The following is a 20,643-nucleotide window of genomic DNA, read 5'->3' on the forward strand; positions in this document are numbered from 1 at the left end:
ATTTTTTTCCACTGACCATATGGTCCATTTCACAATTTTTAAATATGATTTTGTTTGATTCAAAAAAGAACTCATTATAATGACCATTAAAGAGATCTTTCTTCAGTTATAGGAATGTACTTTATTTTATTTATATATAAACGATACATTGACATATATGGTCAAATTTTCCATTTAGAACAATGTATTTTCCCTTAATTTGCACAAAATAATTAAAATAACCATGTATGTGCCGCTATGAAATTTTTAGCAATATACTTTTATTTGATTTGCAAAAATCTTTTACATGGCCATTTGTGCGGTTTATAGCATTATAGTTTCATTTGTTTTGAAAATTGTTTAAATGACCATTTAAGGGGTCGTTTTCCCATTTGTACCAATGTTTGAAAGTCGATATCTAGATTTTTTTCACCTTCATTTTTGTAAGACTCAAAGTTTATAATAATTAATAAATCCAACAACGACCCTCCGAAACATGATTGTGTATGGTGAGTTATTACTTACAACTCTTCGATATATATTGGTTATACATATTTCAGTTTGGTACTGTTTACCGATGTGGGTGGTGCCGGTGTCAACCATTTTGGTTTCCTGCCACAAGTACATGGACACTGTAGTTAGGGCCCTTAAGCAGAGGTTGGTAATCCAACCTTTTACGACAATAAATAGCAATGTATTTTGCTTCTTTTACCAATATAGGTAACGTATTATATATTTTACCTATAATAGCAACCAAAAATTTTCATTATCCACATTTGTTGCAAACTGCAAGTACTATGAACATTGAGTATATTGCTATTTTTTGTAAAAAGTACGTTGCTATTTTTGATAAATAAATGCTCCTATTATGCTTTCACGGTAAGAATACAACCATGAAAGTGCAAGTGATTTACTATGCTTTTCTCATATTTAACATCACAATTTTGATATCAACATAACTGATTTAGTATTTTAATTAAAAAAATTAGTTTAAACGATCTATCAATTTTATTAATTTGTTTTGTAAATGGTTATCACATAAAACAAAATAGTATTTTTAACTATAGCAGTTGTTTTAATAATGATAGTTACAGATAAAGATTAAAATTGTTATAATCCTATTTGGGTTTTAATGACCTTCTATTGTGTTAAAACAAACATATATTTTGTAGATAGACTTTCACTTGCTATAACTAAATAAATGTTCCAAAATACAATGCTACAATAGGAACAAATGGAAGCATGTTGCTATTTATTACATTAACACAATTTATTTGCCATTTGCAGGCTGAAGGTGTTTTTTTAATCAACGCAAACAAGAGTCAGGAAGAACATTTAAAGGATCAGTTGAGTAGTGGTATGGTCCGGTTAAAGCATGTTGATCTTTTGATCTATGAAAATATTCTCCTTTTAAACATATTGTACTTTAACAATTCATCAATATACTTTACAAAGGAATACCATCCAACCCCCGCAACACGTGTAATCTTTTCTAATTAGTCTTATTTTTAAATAAACGTCCCCAAACTTTTTAAGTTTTTTTTTTTCATATTTAATTCCCACAACCCAATTTTACAAATAAATGATCGATATTTGTACTCATGGTCCTAACTAAATTTCAAGTCATTACCAACTTCGAGCATTTTAGCATTTTAGACGGCAACAGCCTTAAAGACCACAAATGGAACTTTTGGAAACTCGCAGAGACGAGTTATATCATATGAAAGTTGGACTAAAAGTATTGATTGATATGACCAAATTGTAACGCTAACCAATTAATGATTTTAAAGACTATCTAATAAAAAAGCCTTGAGGACTTTAATATGATTAACGCATATATTAACAACAAGAGTATAATTAAAATAAATTCTAATCATAATCAGATTTCAAGTGTTCAACCTGCCTAAAACCTTATTGATTTTTAGGTTCGAGCCAGAGTTTGTATAGTCTAATGCTGGTAGACCCATTTGGGTATCCACAATTTGGGCTTAATAAAAGTTCAATAGGAATGACATTCAAGAGAAATGGCATAATTTGGGCTCAATAAAAGTTCAATAGGAATGATACAATAGAAATGGTAGAGTTTAATATCATTCAACTCTACACATAAAGAAAGTTTAATGGAATTATAGTAGCCCTTTAATTTTTATGAAATAAAAAATCAATTCTAAATGTTTCCCCCCTCCTATTTGGCACTTCATTGGTTCAATTAATTGTGTATTCTCTTAATAAAACAAAGTTTGTCCAGTCTTTCAAAATACGTGATATAAAATAACCTTACAATGTTTGTCCAGTCTTTTAAAATACGTGATATAAATTTCCACAAAGTTTATGTGTCTAATAAAATTGAAACAGTAAATCAATTAAAAAAAACAACGTAATATCAAATATAATAGCCCAAGAAATTCATACAATCGACTAACAAGAAATCCAAGATTACAAAACTACTTAACTAACACCAAAAACAAAACAAAAAACATATTCGCATTTCGCTCGAAATTCATCTAAAATCTTCCCAAATTTCAATCAAGCTTCACCGAAGAGAACAAGTAGTGAACGAACCAAAAAGACGAAAGTAACCCCACAGTCCCGGTTGCAAGCATAATCGCTATAACCATGAACAAGGAGTAACCCAAATAAAGGGTAGCCGAAACGGGCCCACTTAAGCTCTTCAAATCAAACACAAGATAGTTTATCGAATACAAGAAAATGTATAACGCCACCGACCCCGAAGCAAAAAACGACTTCCACCACCACCTCCAATCCTCCACACACAAATGCATGTAAGTCAAAACCAATGACACCTCAGCACACACCACCACAAGAAGAATCAAAACGATGAATAAAAACCCGAATACGTAATAAACCCGACCCATCCAAATGCTCGACATGATGAAGAAAAGCTCGATGAAAAGAGTCCCGAATGGGAGAGTTCCGGCGCCGAGAACGAGGAGCCAAGAAGGGTATTTTTGGGCCGGGATTTCTCGTGGGATTTGATTGGTTCGAACTGGGTATTCGATGTGTGGTGCTTTAGCACCGAAGTATCCACCGACGAGTGTTAATGGAACAGATACGCAAAACCAGAGAAGAATCAAGATGACGAAGAGAGAAAACGGAATTGCTCCGGTGCTATGAGAACCCCAAAGAAGGAAATTTAAGATGAAAAGGATGAAGAACGCGATACCCGGGAAAAAGCAGGCGACTTTCCAGCAAATGGACGCCCATCCTTTCTGGTCGCCGGAGGAAATCGTTCTCCAGAGACGAACGGCGACATATCCGGCTAAGATTCCGAGAACCATGTAGAAGAATAGCATTCCGGTGAGGAGAGTGCCGCGGGACGCCGGAGACATGAACCCTAGCGCTGCGAACAAGATTGTGACCACCGCCATTCCGAGAATCTGAACGCCGTCGCCGACCATTACACAGAGGAGCGCCGGGTAGGTTGGGATGCGAAAGACATCGCTGACGACAAGTTTCCAACCTGATAACTCTTCGTTCATCTGGGCTTGTGCTTCTTTGTCGAGCTCTTCGTAATGAGTCAAATCCCGGCGAACAGTTCTTAAGAATATCACAAGAACGATTCCCGCCAAGAAAGTGATGACCATTAATGAATTCAGGATTGAAAACCAGTGGACTTTTGCTCCTTCCATTTTCAAATAAGCATCCCATCTTGATGGCCATTTGATATCACTTTCAACGAATGAAACTTCATATGAAAATGCCACGGGTTCGTTTTCCTTTATAGCCATGGTTACAGTGTTGGACTCGCAAGCAATCGTGGAAGGGTACTTTTCGTACATTTTCAAGTTCTTTAAAGACTGGGCATTGTGTTGAACACTACAAGGAGTGACCTCGAATCCGACCACAATATACCCCGGAATGTCTGATTCCGGTGTGTTAACCGATGGAATCACTTCAGCTGCATCCCCTGTCCCCATAACGCTTGCAACATTTGTTTCTTCGTATTTGTGAACAAGAACTGTGAATTTTAAGTGATTGAACACGTAATATGTGTCTTGAACTTTGATTCCAAGAGGATACCCTGTCCATCTCACCAAGAAGTTATCCTTTCTAGTGTAACGAATTGCAGGCAAATTGTCGAGGATCACATTGACTTGATACATCTCGTCGATTCTACTTGTTAACAGTTTGAATTCCTCGCTTGATAAGGGTTTTGTTTGACAGAGGAAGATTTCAGTTTGGTTAGCGTGCATTTTGAACTTATAAGGGGAGTTTTCGATTCTATCTCCCATTAGAAGCTCACCGAGATTCTCAGCGCTATCTTTAACACCTTCTGGAGGCTTGCAGAAGGGTAAACTGTAGTAACTAAAAGGGATTTCAGTATCAATTGAAGTCAATGAGTTGACTTTCACAGATAATTGATCGCCTACAACGTATTTGTGAGGGTAGCTACCAGGGAGGTAATATCCATGACCTAATTGAGAGATCACGCAGATCAACAAACTCCAGATCTTGAATTTTTCGAAAATTTTCATTTTCATCAGATCTGAAAAACCTCAATTCGCAAAATGCTAGAATCAGTATAATTTTCAATGTAGATTGCAACATTTCATCGAATTTAGTCATGAATCGTGGTAAGAATCAAGGAAAAACATTACAAATTTACAATATCATCGTAATCGGGGATTGAATAAGCATGAACAAATAATCTAAACGAGAAATTGAAATAACATAAGCACATACACGTTTAGTTTCTATGAATGTGATTGGGAAAGAAATTAGTTTAGATCCAACTGACCTTATGATGATATCTGTTGAATCGAATTGAATTGAGGGAAGGACAGTCGCTTCCCTCTTTGCTGCTACGCCGGCTTGTGGCAGAGATTTGTGGTGGGAGAGATGAAAGAGGGGAAGGAGTTATAGACGACGATTTGTCAATGTGAAATTTCGTCGGTGATCTTGGAGAAAATATTGGGTAAAGGGTCAAACTCAATTACATTGTTTGAAAAATGTGATGTGGATTCTTTAACACACTATTAAAAGTAAAGGTTTTGGATGATTACATGCTACGCATAATGTTTATAGATTCGAAAAAGTTGAAAAGAGCGTGGAAATTCATTTTGTAATACAAGATTTGTACTTTTTGTTGGAGAAGCTCGTGATTTTTTACTTGATATGTAACTAATTATGAATATCTAATAAAATAGGCGGAAAGTTTAATCAATGATAAAAAAAAAAAAGAAACATAATTATTTTCATAAAATAAACATACTTTATAGAATAATAAAACTTGTGAAATTCACAAATTTCTTGAAATTATATAACTTCTATAAAAAATCCATAACTTTCTAAAATATACAGTGATGATGAATTATAAAAAAAATCATGTGAGAAAACCATTAACGAAATTAATTTTGTGAAATTATTATAAATAAATATTTAAATTTGCTTATCTTATCATAAAAAATGGTTACAAAACCAGTTTTCTTAATCATTTAAGAAATAACTATACTTGATCTTTTTTCTTGTATGTCATATATATTCGACAATTAGGTTATAACCCGTGGGTACCATGGATGAAAATTTTAAAAACAATTTTAATTAAATTATAACTTAATTATAAAGAATTGATAATAAAATCTTATTAATTAATAAATGTATATATTTTGTTAGTAATATGATAATGACATAAATATTGGTTGAAAATATAAAAAGACAGTAGTTTGAATGTCTAATTGACATTTTGTATTTGTGGATATACTACAAAATTATAATTTTAAAAAATGCAATATAAATTATAAAGAGAAATTAAATATCTCCTGAAACCATCAGCTAGCACCTGATCTGCCTATATCCCAAGAAAGCAGAACCTTGATCTCATCTCAAAGAAACCATACCATAAGGATCTTATTGTGTATTCCCACACTGCCATACTGCCGCCAAATATCATAGCCATATAGCCCCATACTGGGTCTACATCACAAATATGAAAATCACATGTCTGCTCTCGTGCTCTCTCTCTCTCTTTCTCTCTCTCTTACTCTCTCTCTCTCTCTCTCTCTCTCTCTCTCTCTCCTCTGAATACAAAAGTCGAAAGAACATATCCTCTGCTGAAGATAGTGACATCCTAATCCATCTGCCAATCACTCAGCCTCTGGCTGCAATCCTCGAGCCAATCATAACAATTGCTTCTTTCTTGAGTCCCACAACTCAAATGGCACTACCATCGAGCAAGGCCCTTGAGAATTCAAAATCAACTAACTTACCTAGGTCTGCACCATTCAAACCCAAACTGACGAGGCCACTAAATCCCAAACAACCACCAGACTCATCCTCAGCCTAAATAATCATATCCAAAAGATCGACAGATACAGAAACACTATCACGAATCATGGTACCAACCATGCCATCTACCATCATCCGGCTCCTTAGAATTCGCATGACTTCCCATGATTCGAGTATGGATCCTATGCTTCCAATAGTACGTTCTCAATATTACCATCCGCACATATCCATACTTTCCTCACGAATCATCCTGAATCCTCACAGTTACCTCCTCATAATGATACTACCAACATCCGCTTAACGGCACACCATGCACACTACAACACTTCCTTGGTTAACCTAGGATCCCTACCACACCCTGCCATCAGTTGTCGAAAGACCACCATTAGTTCCAGTTAACTACTTCATGGATACAATCACATGCAACGTAACTTAAATAATCTTAGATTAAAAGACTCAACCCTACAACTGTTAGACTCAAACAAGAGTTGCGCAATAGGGTCAAATCCTTCACTCTAAGATTATTTAACCTTTGCATCGTGTGACTTTTCGTATTTATTTACTAGTTAATTCACACCTGAAAGGGTCCTACTAAACATAGAGCAAGCAACATTTAAGCATAAAATCTCTATAGGAAATAAGGCATCATAATTTAGGCAATTCTATCATGCAATTCCTGAAGATTCCAACCCTATAGCTAGCATGCAGTTCTATCATAATTATCATAGGCAATAATAGTATGGGTATCTTGGGGTATACTTTCTTGCTCCGGTTGATCATACACATCTCATCCTTCTGTGGTTACTTTGAAAACAATTTTGAGACACAGTTCCTTAGTTGGAGTATGGATTTACATGAATGCTCATCAAATTCTATCAAACTATGGCTCTGATACCAAATTGAAACATCCCATCAACCATATTAAAATTTTCATTTTTAAAAACAATTCCAAAGACCACAATTTTTTACAAAACATTGTTCCAAAATTGATAATCATAAGTCATAGTATCCCAAAATCCAATAAAATAAAAAATCAGAAGGATGTGCATGATCACGCCTTTGCTTTCCCCCGATCATATGAAGTACCTGAAACAATAAATTAACACCGTAAGCCAAAGCTTAGTGAGCCCCCCAAAGTACCATACAGACAACTGTAAGGTCACACCTTATGATCTGATGATTCAAACACATGACATGCTGATTTATCAGCGTCAGCTTCTAGACGTCGACAGCGCCATCGTATCAAGGTTACCAACATCATCATTAAGTATAGTTATCTAATTGTAATCTTTTGTATATTAGGCAGTTATTATATATAAATATGGAATAGATATCAAATTTGTTATCTTGGTGATAAGGATCTGAACATTAGTATAGATTAGATGCAATCCCTTCAATAAATGGATACACATGTATAGATTAGTATATATACAACATTAGGGCTGGCACAACTAGAAATTTGAATGTTTGTAACAACAACAATTATATCAAATGTGAACCAAAAATGTGAAAGCATGTATGATGCTTATTCAATAACAACAAAACTTCCATCAAACACTTTATACAAGCACATCAAATAGTCAACAAAGGATTGGAAACCCTAGAAATTCCGGTATAAGTCCATTTTGGACTAGGATTTCCTTATTGGGCCTAATGGACCAATAAGCTTCCAATTTGACTACTTTGGGCTTAGAACTCTTATATGGGCTCTAATTTGGACCTATATGCTTGAAAACTTAATATTTTGGGCTTTATAAGCCTAAAATAAACTAGGATAATTTTAATGGACCTCATTGAATTACAACAAATTTAATTAGCCCTAATGGGTCATAAAAATCATTCCTTGATTTAATTCGGTCGAAAATCACCTAATGGGTTTGTAATTTAGGCTTAAGCATTAAAGGGCCCAAATCCTTCTTTCCCCTCTCCTTTTCTCGGCCCAACTACACCAAAAGAGAAGAGTTAACTTTCCATAGCCACCTCACTATTATTTGTTGGGTCTCCATGCATGCAACTCATGTTTCCAAGAAAAGATCTCATCAAGGTCTCTCTCTTCTTCTCTCTCTTTTTCTCTCGACCGAACCCAACACAAACACACACACACCTCACAAAAATTCTCTCTAAACCACTCTCAAGATCATCCTTTTCCTCTTTGAAGATCTCGAAATTTTTGTTGGATTAGGTGACTAAGCCCATAACTATTATTGGTATGTATTCGACCCGAGAGTAGCATGGTCCATTTGGGTTGCATATCATCAGGACAATTTGTTAGGATGGACTTTTGAGAGAAGGTTATTTATGGTTTATTAATATATTATAAGTAATAATATATTAATATGAAATCATATGTTTTAATTAGTATTGATCAAGAATTAATTTGGAATTAATTTAGTGATCGAAAGAGACTAATTAAATCTATGGGGACTAATTATGATAATTAGTTATATATATATATATATATATATATATATATATATATATATATGTGTGTGTGTGTGTGTGTGTGTGTGTTGGGCTTAGGATCCATGTTGGACCAAGTTTATGTATGGATACATAAAGAGTTGGGCCACATGAACCATGGATCATAAAACCCATGGGTATGGAGTTGGGTTATATCCATGAACCGAGAAATCCCACATATAAATAGATACTTCATTGCCCAAAATCGCCACTGGTATCTTTTTTAGAGTTCATGGTGTCTTTTGTGTGCATGGAATTCTCTCTCAAGTTCATCCTTTGTCCATGGTGTGTTGTGATTCCATTTGAGGCTTCCACACTATTGGTGCTAAGCTCTTTAAGGCCAAATACACCAAGAATTCAAGCTCCATCAAAAGGTATGTCATGCTAACTAGTATATTATATTTTTATGTTAAATGCATTCTAGTTGTAAGATTAATACCTTGGAAACCATTTGCATGTATAATTAGTGAAAACATAGATCCAAGGTATTTAGGGTTGTATTTGCACCATAGGATGTTGTAGTATACCAAAACCCAACAGTGGTATAAGAGCCATGGGTTGTTTTCGATTATAATTGATGCAAGTTGCTGGAAAAAAAACTGAAAAAAATGAATTTTTTGTTGTCTGAACAGGAGACTCGACGAGTCCATGAACAAATTCATCCAACTCATCGAGTTGGTTCATGCACTCGACGAGTTGGACCCCTTGACAGCATATCTTCGAGTTTTTTTTGGCCTGTTTTGGATTAGAATCATTACCACAAAGTGTTTTTGTTCATAAAATTTGTTTTTTGATACTATGGTAATGTTTATTCTCATCCAAATAAAGGATAATAATCAAAGTTTCAAGTTTTATACATGTTTATATGATGCTTGAAAAATGTTGATTATGAATGTTCATGTTTATGAGTTTGTTTAGATTAATAGAAAAAATTATGAGATAGTTGTTTTCAATCCAAATTAATCTAGAAGTTGGTAATAATATATGTTTTTGTAACTTGTCCTCAAGTTACTTGAAAAGTCACATTTATGAATTTTAAAACTCATAAAATTTCCATAAGTTATGAAAGAATGAAGAGTCACATTTTTAAATGCTTCTAAAGTCTTCCATAACTTGTCTACAAGTTATGGAACTTGAAGAGTTTTTCCATTAAACCACTTTAAAACTCATAAGTTATGGAAACCATAAGTTTTTCAATTTTTCAAAACTTGTCCTCAAGTTTTGGAATTTGTAAAGTCACCCCCCATATACACTTTAATTCCAAACTCTAGAATTTTAAAAGTTAAAGATCAAACTTTATGGACTTCATTAAATTAATTAAAGTGATTAATTAAAAGAGTTAATAATTCCATAAAGACATGGTTTAAGTTTAATTAAATTAAGAGTATAGTTTAATTAATAGATTAAACCACCAAGTATTTTAAATGTTTAAAATACACTCTTATACTATTATAATATTAATAGTTAATACTTATATATATATATATATATATATATGTGTGTGTGTGTGTGTGTGTGTGTGTGTGTGTGTAAGAACAAAATCAGTCTTACCGTTAGTAGGCCTCATTCACGAGGCCAATCTATAAGGGGAGTATAAGGTTACTGCCTATAAAATGGCAGTTTAATGGGTGTCCACTCTCACCCATGCTTCCTTGACTAGTGGAGGGTCGTTAGCCGAACGGGTTTGACATGACTGTAATTCTCCCTTCATTAAAAGTATTAATGATAAATACTAAGTAACTAAATCTTTTATAAATAACCAATCTTAGTTACTTGGGAAAATGTGAATTTGGTGCTAACCCATGAAATTCACACTTTGTATCTTACCAAGTCATTGGTGGAGCGTGTGTGGGTAACCGGCACACTAACTTAGACTAGTAAGGATAACAAAGGGTGACTTAATGTTTATCATAGATCGGTGGAGCGCATGTGGGTAACCGGCACATCGATTAGGTGATAATATTAAGGGTACCAAGTGAATTTGCATGGTTATTCACACCTTGTTTTGTGATCCTCGACATTCCAGTCACAAAATTTGAAAGGGCACAATCGAGATTGAAACATGCCATTGAAAAGTTCAATGAGTCTCAAAAGATCTAGGAGTTTCAAATCCAATTAAAACCGAATAAATTATTTCGTTTTTCATGGTGGAAATTGGTGAATCGTCATTCACCTACCTTCAAATATCTTATAGCTTGGATTACGGCATCCCTCTTCCAAGTTATAAAATATTGTGTTGGGTCCTAGCCTTAATATTTCATATTGGGTGTTATATTAAGGACTTAAAAATCAACTAACTTGAATATCTCCCATTTTAGATGTCTATTTTAGACATCTATGATCTACACAAATCTCTTGGAATTTCACTTCCTCCACCCCCTCCAATTATTCTCCCTAACCCACAAGTTCAAGGTCACTCAAGCCATATTGGCAAGCAAGATCGATGTGTGATCACATCTTGGAGATGAAGGCACATATTGACAAGCCGGGAGAGTTGGGTGTCAAAGTCTTGAGAAAGTTGGATGTTCAATCACTTTCTAAGTCACATAGTAAGTTCTTTTGGGACTACTATGTGACAGACCATGACTTGACCCTCAATGATCTTACCTATTTGCTTGGTGCTTCTTAATCAGAAATGATTTGAGGACTAGTAAAGCGAATTTGATTAGAAGATCAACTTCCCAAACCTTCTATTGCCAAAGGATAGGGCATTGGTTGCAAAGCTGCCTAATTTACCTGAACAATCATAAGGTTGGTAAAGTCAAAGAGTTTGACTCTACTTCGGGTAAAGTGCACTATCTAACTCTATTAAGTTCCTATTTGAGATTCTTATACATGGTGTGACCAAATCACATTTTTATGTTTTGTAGAATAGAAGAGAGGAAGCTTAAAGGAAGTATATGCTGATTTTGATCGCGAAGATGGATTTCGATCGCATGGTTCGGTGATCAGAATTGTGAGTTGTTGCTTAAGAGTTATGATATATTGCTTAGGAATAGATAACAACAAAATTTTCATATACATTTGCATTGTAAGGATAAGTTTTTCCACAAGTTTTAAATAAAAGATAAGGTTTTATTTTATTTATTTTAAATATCCTTACAGTGGCATTTGTGAAAAATGGTTGTTTATATGATTCCATTGATAGCAATATTGGAAAATGGATTTGATTCTTTCGGCAGTGGTAGTGTCATAATTTACCAAATAAGGAAAGATTCTCATCACCAAAGTTTCAATTGGATCGAAACTTGGAATCATACAAGTTGTATGATGAATAAGAACTTTCATCATTGGAAAATTAAGTCCAGTGAAAGGACTAAGGGATTGAGTACACATTCGTGTGCACTGGTCAAGTCCACCACAAAGATCGATAAGACTATTCGTCGTGGTTTACTAAAGTTTAGTAAATATGGTTATACTTACAAGTTTAAGTATAATTCTGAAACATTGGAAAATATTCGATGTATGGCAGAGCGAATGAGAAGAATCAAATTAGGCAGAAAGATAAAAGTTTCTCAAATCTAAAAAGATGGGAGAGTACTTTAGTATCATGTTTTATGATCATCTTAATGAGTAAGATGCCATATCACAAATGATCCTCTAAGGATATCTTAGTGCTTTCTTATGGCTAAGAAGAGGAGTCATGAATTGTTGGAATCGTTAAATCAGGAAGATGACTCATACTTCGTTCCAAAAGCAAAGTCTTAGAGTCATACTCCAAGATTGTAACTTGAGTGACACATCTTAGAAAAGGTTTATTAAGACTAGTCAAATGTAAGAGTAAAATGTTTTCTACTCTTGTACATTTGAAATTGGTAAGTTGTGATGTTTTGGATAAAATAGAGACCAACTTAGGCCAATTGCATGAAGTGTTAGTCTTGATAAGAATCTGCACTATCCCTTGAATATTTGTTTTGTCAAGGAATGGTTCTTGACAAGAGAGTCTTATATGTCAAGAGGACAGTGGGAGTCTTAAAGGTCTTGAAAATTTCAAGAACTAATCAAGGATAAAACCTATAGTTCTTCACTAGCACACGACTTGAGGTTTATAACCTATCGTGTTGACATTTCTATGCCCATAACTACTTGGAAGCAATGGCAGGCCCTTGGGCTGCCAGGTGGCAAGAAGTTAAGACTGCACAAGTTCAATCCATATGAATTTGGAAGTGTCACTAACCTTGTCTTCTGATTATGGTTTTGACAAAATTCATATGGATAGGAACTCATACACCATAAAATCTAAGTGTCATAAGGTTTCTCTCCGATTCATGAAAATGATGGTGAGGAAACGCTTTCACTAAGTAGATTTTTAGTAGATAGAAATTGTGACATTTGCATTCTCAAAGTCGTTGGTGGAGCGTGTGTGGGTAACCGGCACACTAACATAGACTTGTGAGAAATGCCAAAGGTCTAAACAATTGAGACTATGATTACGGTATCCCTTTTCATAGTTCTATAAAGTTGTTTATACACACATGTGAGCTATCTAAGGAAATGTGTATGATTTTGATAAAGATTTATCGAAGCATCTTGTATTAGAAATCTGAACTTTGGTAAGAAAGTCAATAAAGTATTGATTTCTAGAAGTCCAGCTATTTCCTGAGTACATGTCAAAGCTAGTGGGAGCATAAGTGTTATGCTAATAATCATCATGTTAGTGGGAGCATGATTATTATGTTAAGTGTTAATTATAGAAAACAAAAGGGTTTCAATTGAGAAAAGTTTTTTTGCTATAATTAGGGGAGAGAAAATTATACTTCATTTCAATTCTAAAAGCTTAGATTGAGATTTTGATCATCTTTAGTCAGGGATATATATGAATTTTGTGTTGGAATGGTTCAACATAAGGAAATTCTATATATATATATATATATATATATATATATATATATATATATATATATTGCGTTTTCAAAATTCGATTATGATTACGGCATCCCTCTTCATAGTCAAATTTTGAGAACATGGCAAATAAAAAATATTGTAGCAAAAGATTGGTCTAGTATCATGTCTTTATGTGAGACATCATGAATCGTGTCCCATATGCTTCGGATATAGGATCGATTGCATGTGCTATAATATTTATCCTTTCTAAATTTTCTGAATGCCCAAGGCATTAAGATCTAGAATTTGATATGAATAAAATGATTAAACAATTGTCGAGGACAATCTAAGGTTTACCAAAGATTGGTTTCTTAGGGATAGTTGGAAGTATAGTGTTAATTTTTGGAAAGGACCATAATTGACATATTCTGAAAAGAGGCAACTCTTGTTCAGAAGTGACAGTCAAAATGAGAATATGGAAATGTTCCCAAATGTAGAAGTTGTTCATTCAATCTATGTAAGATTAGGAAACTTAATGCAAGAAGGTTGTTCAAAGTAATGTACTTTGAATTTGAGACTTTGGTTCCATGGAATGCTCTCCATTGGGATACTCTGTAATGATTGTTGACAAGTCTTTGTGACTTTGTGCATAGTCATTATGAGAGGATCAATGCATATAAGTTTAGAATCTAACAGATTTCGTTAAATGGTAGGGATTTGGAATTCTTACATTTACGATAAAGATTTGGGATTGTGAAATGAGCATCATTGGAATCATGTTCAATTGATCTTTTCACAAAGTAAAGATCATAGATAAACATAGTGTGCATACTTGATGTATAGCATGACTAGTGTTTACAAAACATAGTTTACATGCTTGGAGCATGGGACAACTATTGTTTTAATTCAAGTATAAAGTTGATTATTTGAAACATTATACAATGAATAATGAGTAATCAATATGGTGTTTAAATAAAAGGTGTTTTATTTACTCTCAAAGGTGCTTGGGACCATAGAGGATTAGTATTATTCTTGTGTTTCACTTTGCATGTTTTGACTTCCAGAATAACTAGGTTATCCTTTCCGAATGACTAAGTTATTCAAACCAACTACAGTCGATAATACGTTGGAAGTAGGTATTAAGGCAAGACTGTCATGAATCGGGTTTGTAGATGTCCAAGGTAGTGGACATAGTAAGAGTTACTACAACATTCATGAGTACTCCTAGAATAGGGATTCGAGTATTGGATTCAACCCATGCTCATTTGAATCACTTCATGGATTTTATCACGAGTGATCATGAGACGATAATATCTTATATTCTTCAAACCTAGAGATATGAGTTGGTTGTACATTGATTGCACGAAAACGCATTTGGTAACTCGATGTTATGAAACGTGCCTTTATGTATGATTCAACAAGTAGTAGAACAAGCCATATGAGTCGAAGTTTATCCATTCCTTTTACCTTCGGGATAAAAGCGATATCTGTGGGCCCCTCGATGATTTGGTGATGAAAAACGTAAGTGCTCGGCCGGGCCTGGACTGATTTGATTTGTTCAATTAGTCAGTCGTCATAAATCGGAAATCGGGAAACAACAAATGGACAGAGAGAATGATTATAATCCATGTCTCAGTCCATATGATATCTAGAATGGAGGAATATATGATCCCTTATCTAATGGACATATCATTTGATTTGTTCAGAGTTTGACAGCGGCTTTAAGAGCTACGATTGCTAGTCGGGATCTTGGAATCATACGCAATAATACTTTAGACTTATCCAAGTGGTAGACTGTTGGATTAGGTGTCTAAGCCCATAACTATTATTGGTATGTATTCGACCTGAGAGTAGCATAGTCCATTTGGGTTGCATATCATCAGGACAATTTGTTAGGATGGACTTTTGAGAGAATGTTATTTATGGTTTATTAATATATTATAAGTAATAATATATTAATATGAAATCATATGTTTTAATTAGTATTGATCAAGAATTAATTTGAAATTAATTTAGTGGGCGAAAGAGACTAATTAAATCTATGGGGACTAATTATGATAATTAGTTATATTTATATGTGTTGGGCTTAGGATCCATGTTGGACCAAGTTTATGTATGGATACATAAAGATTTGGGCCACATGAACCATGGATCATAAAACCCATTGGTATGGATTTGGGTTATATCCATGACCCTAGAAATCCCACATATAAATAGATACTTCATTGCCCAAAATTGCCACTGGTATCTTTTTGAGAGTTCATGGTGTCTTTTGTGTGCATGGAATTCTCTCTCAAGTTCATCCTTTGTCCATGGTGTGTTGTGATTCCATTTGAGGCTTCCACACTATTGGGGCTAAGCTCTTTACGGCCACATACACCAATACTTCAAGCTCCATCAAAAGGTATGTCATGCTAACTAGTATCTTATATTTTTATGTTAAATGCATGCTAGTTGTGAGATTAGTACCTTAGAAACCATTTGCATGTATAATTAGTGAAAACATAGATCCAAGGTATTTAGGGTTGTATGTGCACCATAGGATGTTGTAGTATACCAAAACTCAACAGGTTTGGCTAGAAATCTAAGGATTTTCATCAATTAGTTCACATCCTTGGTAAGTTATTTCTTTGGTTAATAACATATCTTCTTCATTTCATCAATAATCTCCCTTATCTCATACAAAATTCGTGATCTTGTCCCTCAGAACACATCTAAGTCAAAAATCTTCCAAGAAGGCTTGCTAGGATCGACACTATCTTCATCTATTCCTTCAAAAATCGAAACCACAACTCAAGGTGAGCTTCATACCCCTCTCTTTACGGTTTTCATATGTTTTATGGGGGAGAATACAAGAAAATGTGTGGATCTATATGTATGTGTATGCTATGTGTGATTTTATGCATGTATGTATGATTTTATGTGTTTTTGTGATGAACATGTAACCAAAAAGCGGTGATATCACGAGATCTATGACATGAGAAAGAAAACAAACATGATCTATGTTATTTTGCACCCAACAATTCAAGAATAATAACTTATAAGATTGTGATAAACATATTTCAACATAAAGCCCATTCTTGGGCTTAAATTGTCAAAAATACAAAATTTGGGTTAAAGGTTGCCAAATCACGGGTTCTTAAGGGTTAAAGAGTCACAACAGTTAAAATAATTGTTTTTCTGAATATTAAAATTTTCAAAGGACTTGAAATGTAAATTTTTAGCTTAATGGGCTAATTTTGGGATTTTCGACCCAATAAACCCAAAATTGCGAAAAAATGACATTTAAAGGGGTTAAAATGATAATTTCTTCAAAACAGGGGATAAAAAGTGTAAAAAAAACTATTTCAAGGATTGAAAATGCTTTTTATTTCCAAAGAGGATAAAAAAATGTAAAGTTTTCGGATTTTGGGCCAAAACTATAAAAATTGCGAAAAGTTGGGTTCTAACAAAAAAAAATACTATTCTGAAAGGGCTCAAACTGTTAACAAACTAAGTCTTTAGTTAAAACTATCATTTTAATAAATCTATGATGCAAAAGTATCAAGAAAATGTTTTAAGGGCTAAAAATGTCTTTTCTTTTATATAAAGGACCAAAACTGTTACTTTTACAAAAAGAAAAGGGGCTAAAAAGGTTAAACGACTATATTTATACCAAATATTTTATTTATAGAATATTGAGTCAAAAATACTAATCTACGGCTTACAACAAAAACATCGAAAGACAATACGCGTATAACTCCAAAATTTCGTTATAAACAAATTGATCGGTCTCGAGTCGATACAAAATAACAATCGTTAAATCGAACTCTCTAGTAGACATGTAATACCTAAGACAAGTAAACATTTGACACTTGGGCTTGAAAGTTTCAAATCATGCTTGTTGGACCTTGAAAGTCCATTAACATGATCTTTGGGCCCAATGGATAATGATTATATGTTATTGGGCCTTCTATGACCCAATTCCATATAAAGGGACCTTCAATGACTTTTAAGTGCTATTGGGCCCTAGTGATCCATTAGCATTGTCATAAGGTCAAAGTAATCAAATGCGAGTTGGGCCAACGTGTCTTTCGCATCCCCGATAGCCTAAAATAACTCACGGAAGTAGCAGGACGTCGTATTCCTTTTCTCCTCGTTTGTTAGGCTTATGAGTAATCAAAGTAAAAAAAATTCAGGTTGTTCATCAATAGTAAACAAGGTTGTTTGGATTAAGTGAGTGATAACAGGCGACGCCTCTAAGGATCGTTCGTAAACTGTAGTTATAACTAGTCATTACTAATGCATGATTATAACAACTCACAAACCTTAATTAATCCAACACCACCCGAGTAATCAAGGAAGAGTAATCAAAAATCATTCATTGTGGCAGTATCACCATTTGAGAAATAACTGTATTTTATGTTTTTGGAAAACATCGGGTTTTCCGGGGAAGTTCAACATTTTGCACTTGTACGGTTAATACAAAGTTTCTTTTCAATTATACATGTTTTGAAATCATCATGTATATATTTACGGATCTTCACAACTTTTTATAAACAATGGCCTTTTCAGAAAATATCGGATTTTCTGGGTTTTACAAACTACACAAATCATTTTTATCACAAAATTGCTTATGAACTCACCAACATTCCATATGTTGACTATTTTCCAAAATAACTTGTATTCTCAGGTAACAGGTAAGCCGAAGAATAAGTACCAAGTATGTTAGTGTGTTTTGTTATTGAAAACTATCAAATAGTTTATGTATGGATTTGAAACGTTAAAACAATGTACTTGATGTGAACAATTCCAGTTGTAATATATTGATGCATGGTGATGTTTATGTTATGATTCATGTGTATTCATTGTGATGATATTTAATTTAAGTCATGCGAGCCCTCGGACGTTTCCACCGTCTGGTTTGAGGGTGTAACAAGGGCAAACCCTAATGTTGTGAATCATGGCTTTGTGTCAATCGTCTTCGTGATAAATCCATCTTCTTGGTGAAGACAAAACCTCTTTTCTTGGTGAAAGGAAAATTTTGGAGAACTTCTGTGTTATTTACTTTCTGTTGATTATTTTTCTCAGATTAGTTTTATGTTTCTTATTCATACATGAAGTGTATCCAATCGAATACAAACCTTTAATTGGTATCAGAGTGGGTTTGTGATACACTCAAGTAGTCATGTCGACCTATTTCGTTCCTAAGTCGTCTGTTTGTAACAAGATTCCTCTGTTTGACCAATACAACTTCTCTCATTGGAGATCAAAGGCCATGAAAGTTCTAGAGTTCACGGATTTCGATATGCTCGACGTCATCAACAAAGGTCCTATAGATGCTATGCATCAATCATCGAGTAATGGTGCATCTAGCAGTAAGCTGCAAGGGAAATTTATTCCCTGTTATAACAAGGAAGAGAAAAGGATGTTGAATCTTGATGTAAAAGCTAGAATTTCTATTAGAAACTCACTTCCATTTTCTGTCTATTTTTTGGTCCAAAATTGCTCAACTGCTCAATAGATGATGACCATTCTAGCATCTGCTTTTGTAAAGAACTCTTCAGATGGTGAAGTTAAGTGTCTCATGGCTCATAATGTTGAATCTCACGCTGTCACTTCACATGACAGTGTTGGGATCCTTAACGATGATTCTCCTCACACTGTTGATAACCTCAAGTCAAAACGTGACGATGCGTCAGCATATCAGATAAAAAATCATGTTAATCTTTCCTCTATTGATAATATCGAAAAAGAGGACATGATCCATCTCCCATGTTTCAATTTATTGATATCAAATAAAAGAAAATCTCCTCTCAGTCTTGAGCTAAAGATTCTCAAAGAAAAACTCATTGCTCTAGAAAATTCTCTTTCTGTTTTAAAAAGGGAAAACACTTGTATCTCGCTTACCAATAATTTTCTTCACACTGAAAAAGAAAAATTTGTTGACCATGCTAATCACACTCAACTTATTTTGAAGTTATGGGCATCCTCTCACTTTAATGTCACAATAATCATTAATGCTCATATTCCAGATCAGTGTAAGAAAATTCTTGGAGGTGATATAGAAGGTGCTGTCTCTTTGACCAAAATCGAAAGTAAAGAAACCTTCTATAAAGTTGACTGCTTAAAAGAAGATTTTAAAAGTAGATTTGTGAATTCTTACTTTATAAATCAAACCTTGAGCAATACTCATTTCTCTACTGATTCTAATGGCATTACTAAATGTGTTACTAAATTATATGCTCTTGATCCTTCTCTTCAACCTTCTCATAATGAGCATGTTCTTCCATCCACTAAGACTTTGCTAAAGTTTCCTATATGTAAGGGTGAAGTTCATTATGTAAACAAAATTCTTAGCATGTTTCCTCAGTGCTCAGTTAGCAATTCTGAACCTGAAGATCAATTAAAGACTTCTACTCCTGAAAACTCCTCAAAGGATCATGAGTCTCATGACAAGGTAGTATATGGGCATACCATTTATAACATTCATCATTACAAAGCTAAATAAAGAAGTATTAAATCAAATAATCAAAGTTATTTAAATTAAGCAGTTGAAAAGAACTCAAAATCTAATGTTAAAGGAAAATATTATGGAATTAAAGTTTGTTATCGATGTGGTGATGTCTCTCACAAAGTCAGCGAGTACTCTTTTGAACAGAACATCGTTCACGTTGATCATATCATGAATTGGAATGATAAGTGGATCAAAAAGGGAAACTCGTTGAACTGTTTGTCTGATGATTGTTATAACATCTTTTCTTAGTGATCCTTTGCAAGTGAGTCAGTGTATATTTAGTGTATATCTTTTTTAGACTTACTGTACATCTTAGTTTCAGGTTAAGGAGCATATTTGGTATTTAAACAGTGGTTGTTCAAGACATATGACAGAATTCAAATCTCTCCTGGAAGATTTCATAAAGAAGTATGGTCCGTCAATTACATATAGCAATAATGGCAAGGGAACTACAAAGGGTTATGGAACGATCAAGTGCAATTATGTTATTTTCAAGAATGTGTCTTATGTGAAAGGTCTTCAGTATAATCTCATTTCTATCAGTCAACTGTGTGATGTTGGATATGAAGTTCTCTTTAACAAAAAAATAAGGAAAAGTTATTGATCAAAAGAGCATCACTGTTCTTACTGAAAATCTA

General features: G+C 34.0%; 1 protein-coding gene across 2 annotated transcripts; it reads right to left on the reverse strand.

Moving 5' to 3' along the window:
• Positions 1-2,342: 2,342 nt before the first annotated feature.
• LOC145053616 (Endomembrane protein 70 protein family) lies at positions 2,343-5,023 on the reverse strand. Of its 2 annotated transcripts, none has more exons than XM_079001693.1 (2): positions 4,739-5,023; positions 2,343-4,495 (listed from the first exon to the last, which is right to left on the reverse strand). In XM_079001693.1, exon 2 carries the CDS (start codon positions 4,479-4,481, stop codon positions 2,502-2,504), a length of 1,980 nt encoding a protein of 659 aa, XP_078857819.1. In that variant the 5' UTR covers positions 4,482-4,495; positions 4,739-5,023; the 3' UTR covers positions 2,343-2,501. The 2 variants fall into 2 exon arrangements, with proteins under 2 accessions (XP_078857819.1, XP_078857818.1); XM_079001692.1 differs by having other exon boundaries at positions 2,343-4,486; positions 4,739-5,022.
• Between the last annotated feature and the right edge of the window lie 15,620 nt (positions 5,024-20,643).

The sequence above is a fragment of the Lactuca serriola genome, chromosome 5 (assembly GCF_051521515.1).
Source record: "Lactuca serriola cultivar US96UC23 chromosome 5, Lser_US96UC23_V15, whole genome shotgun sequence".
Lineage (NCBI taxonomy): Eukaryota > Viridiplantae > Streptophyta > Magnoliopsida > Asterales > Asteraceae > Lactuca > Lactuca serriola.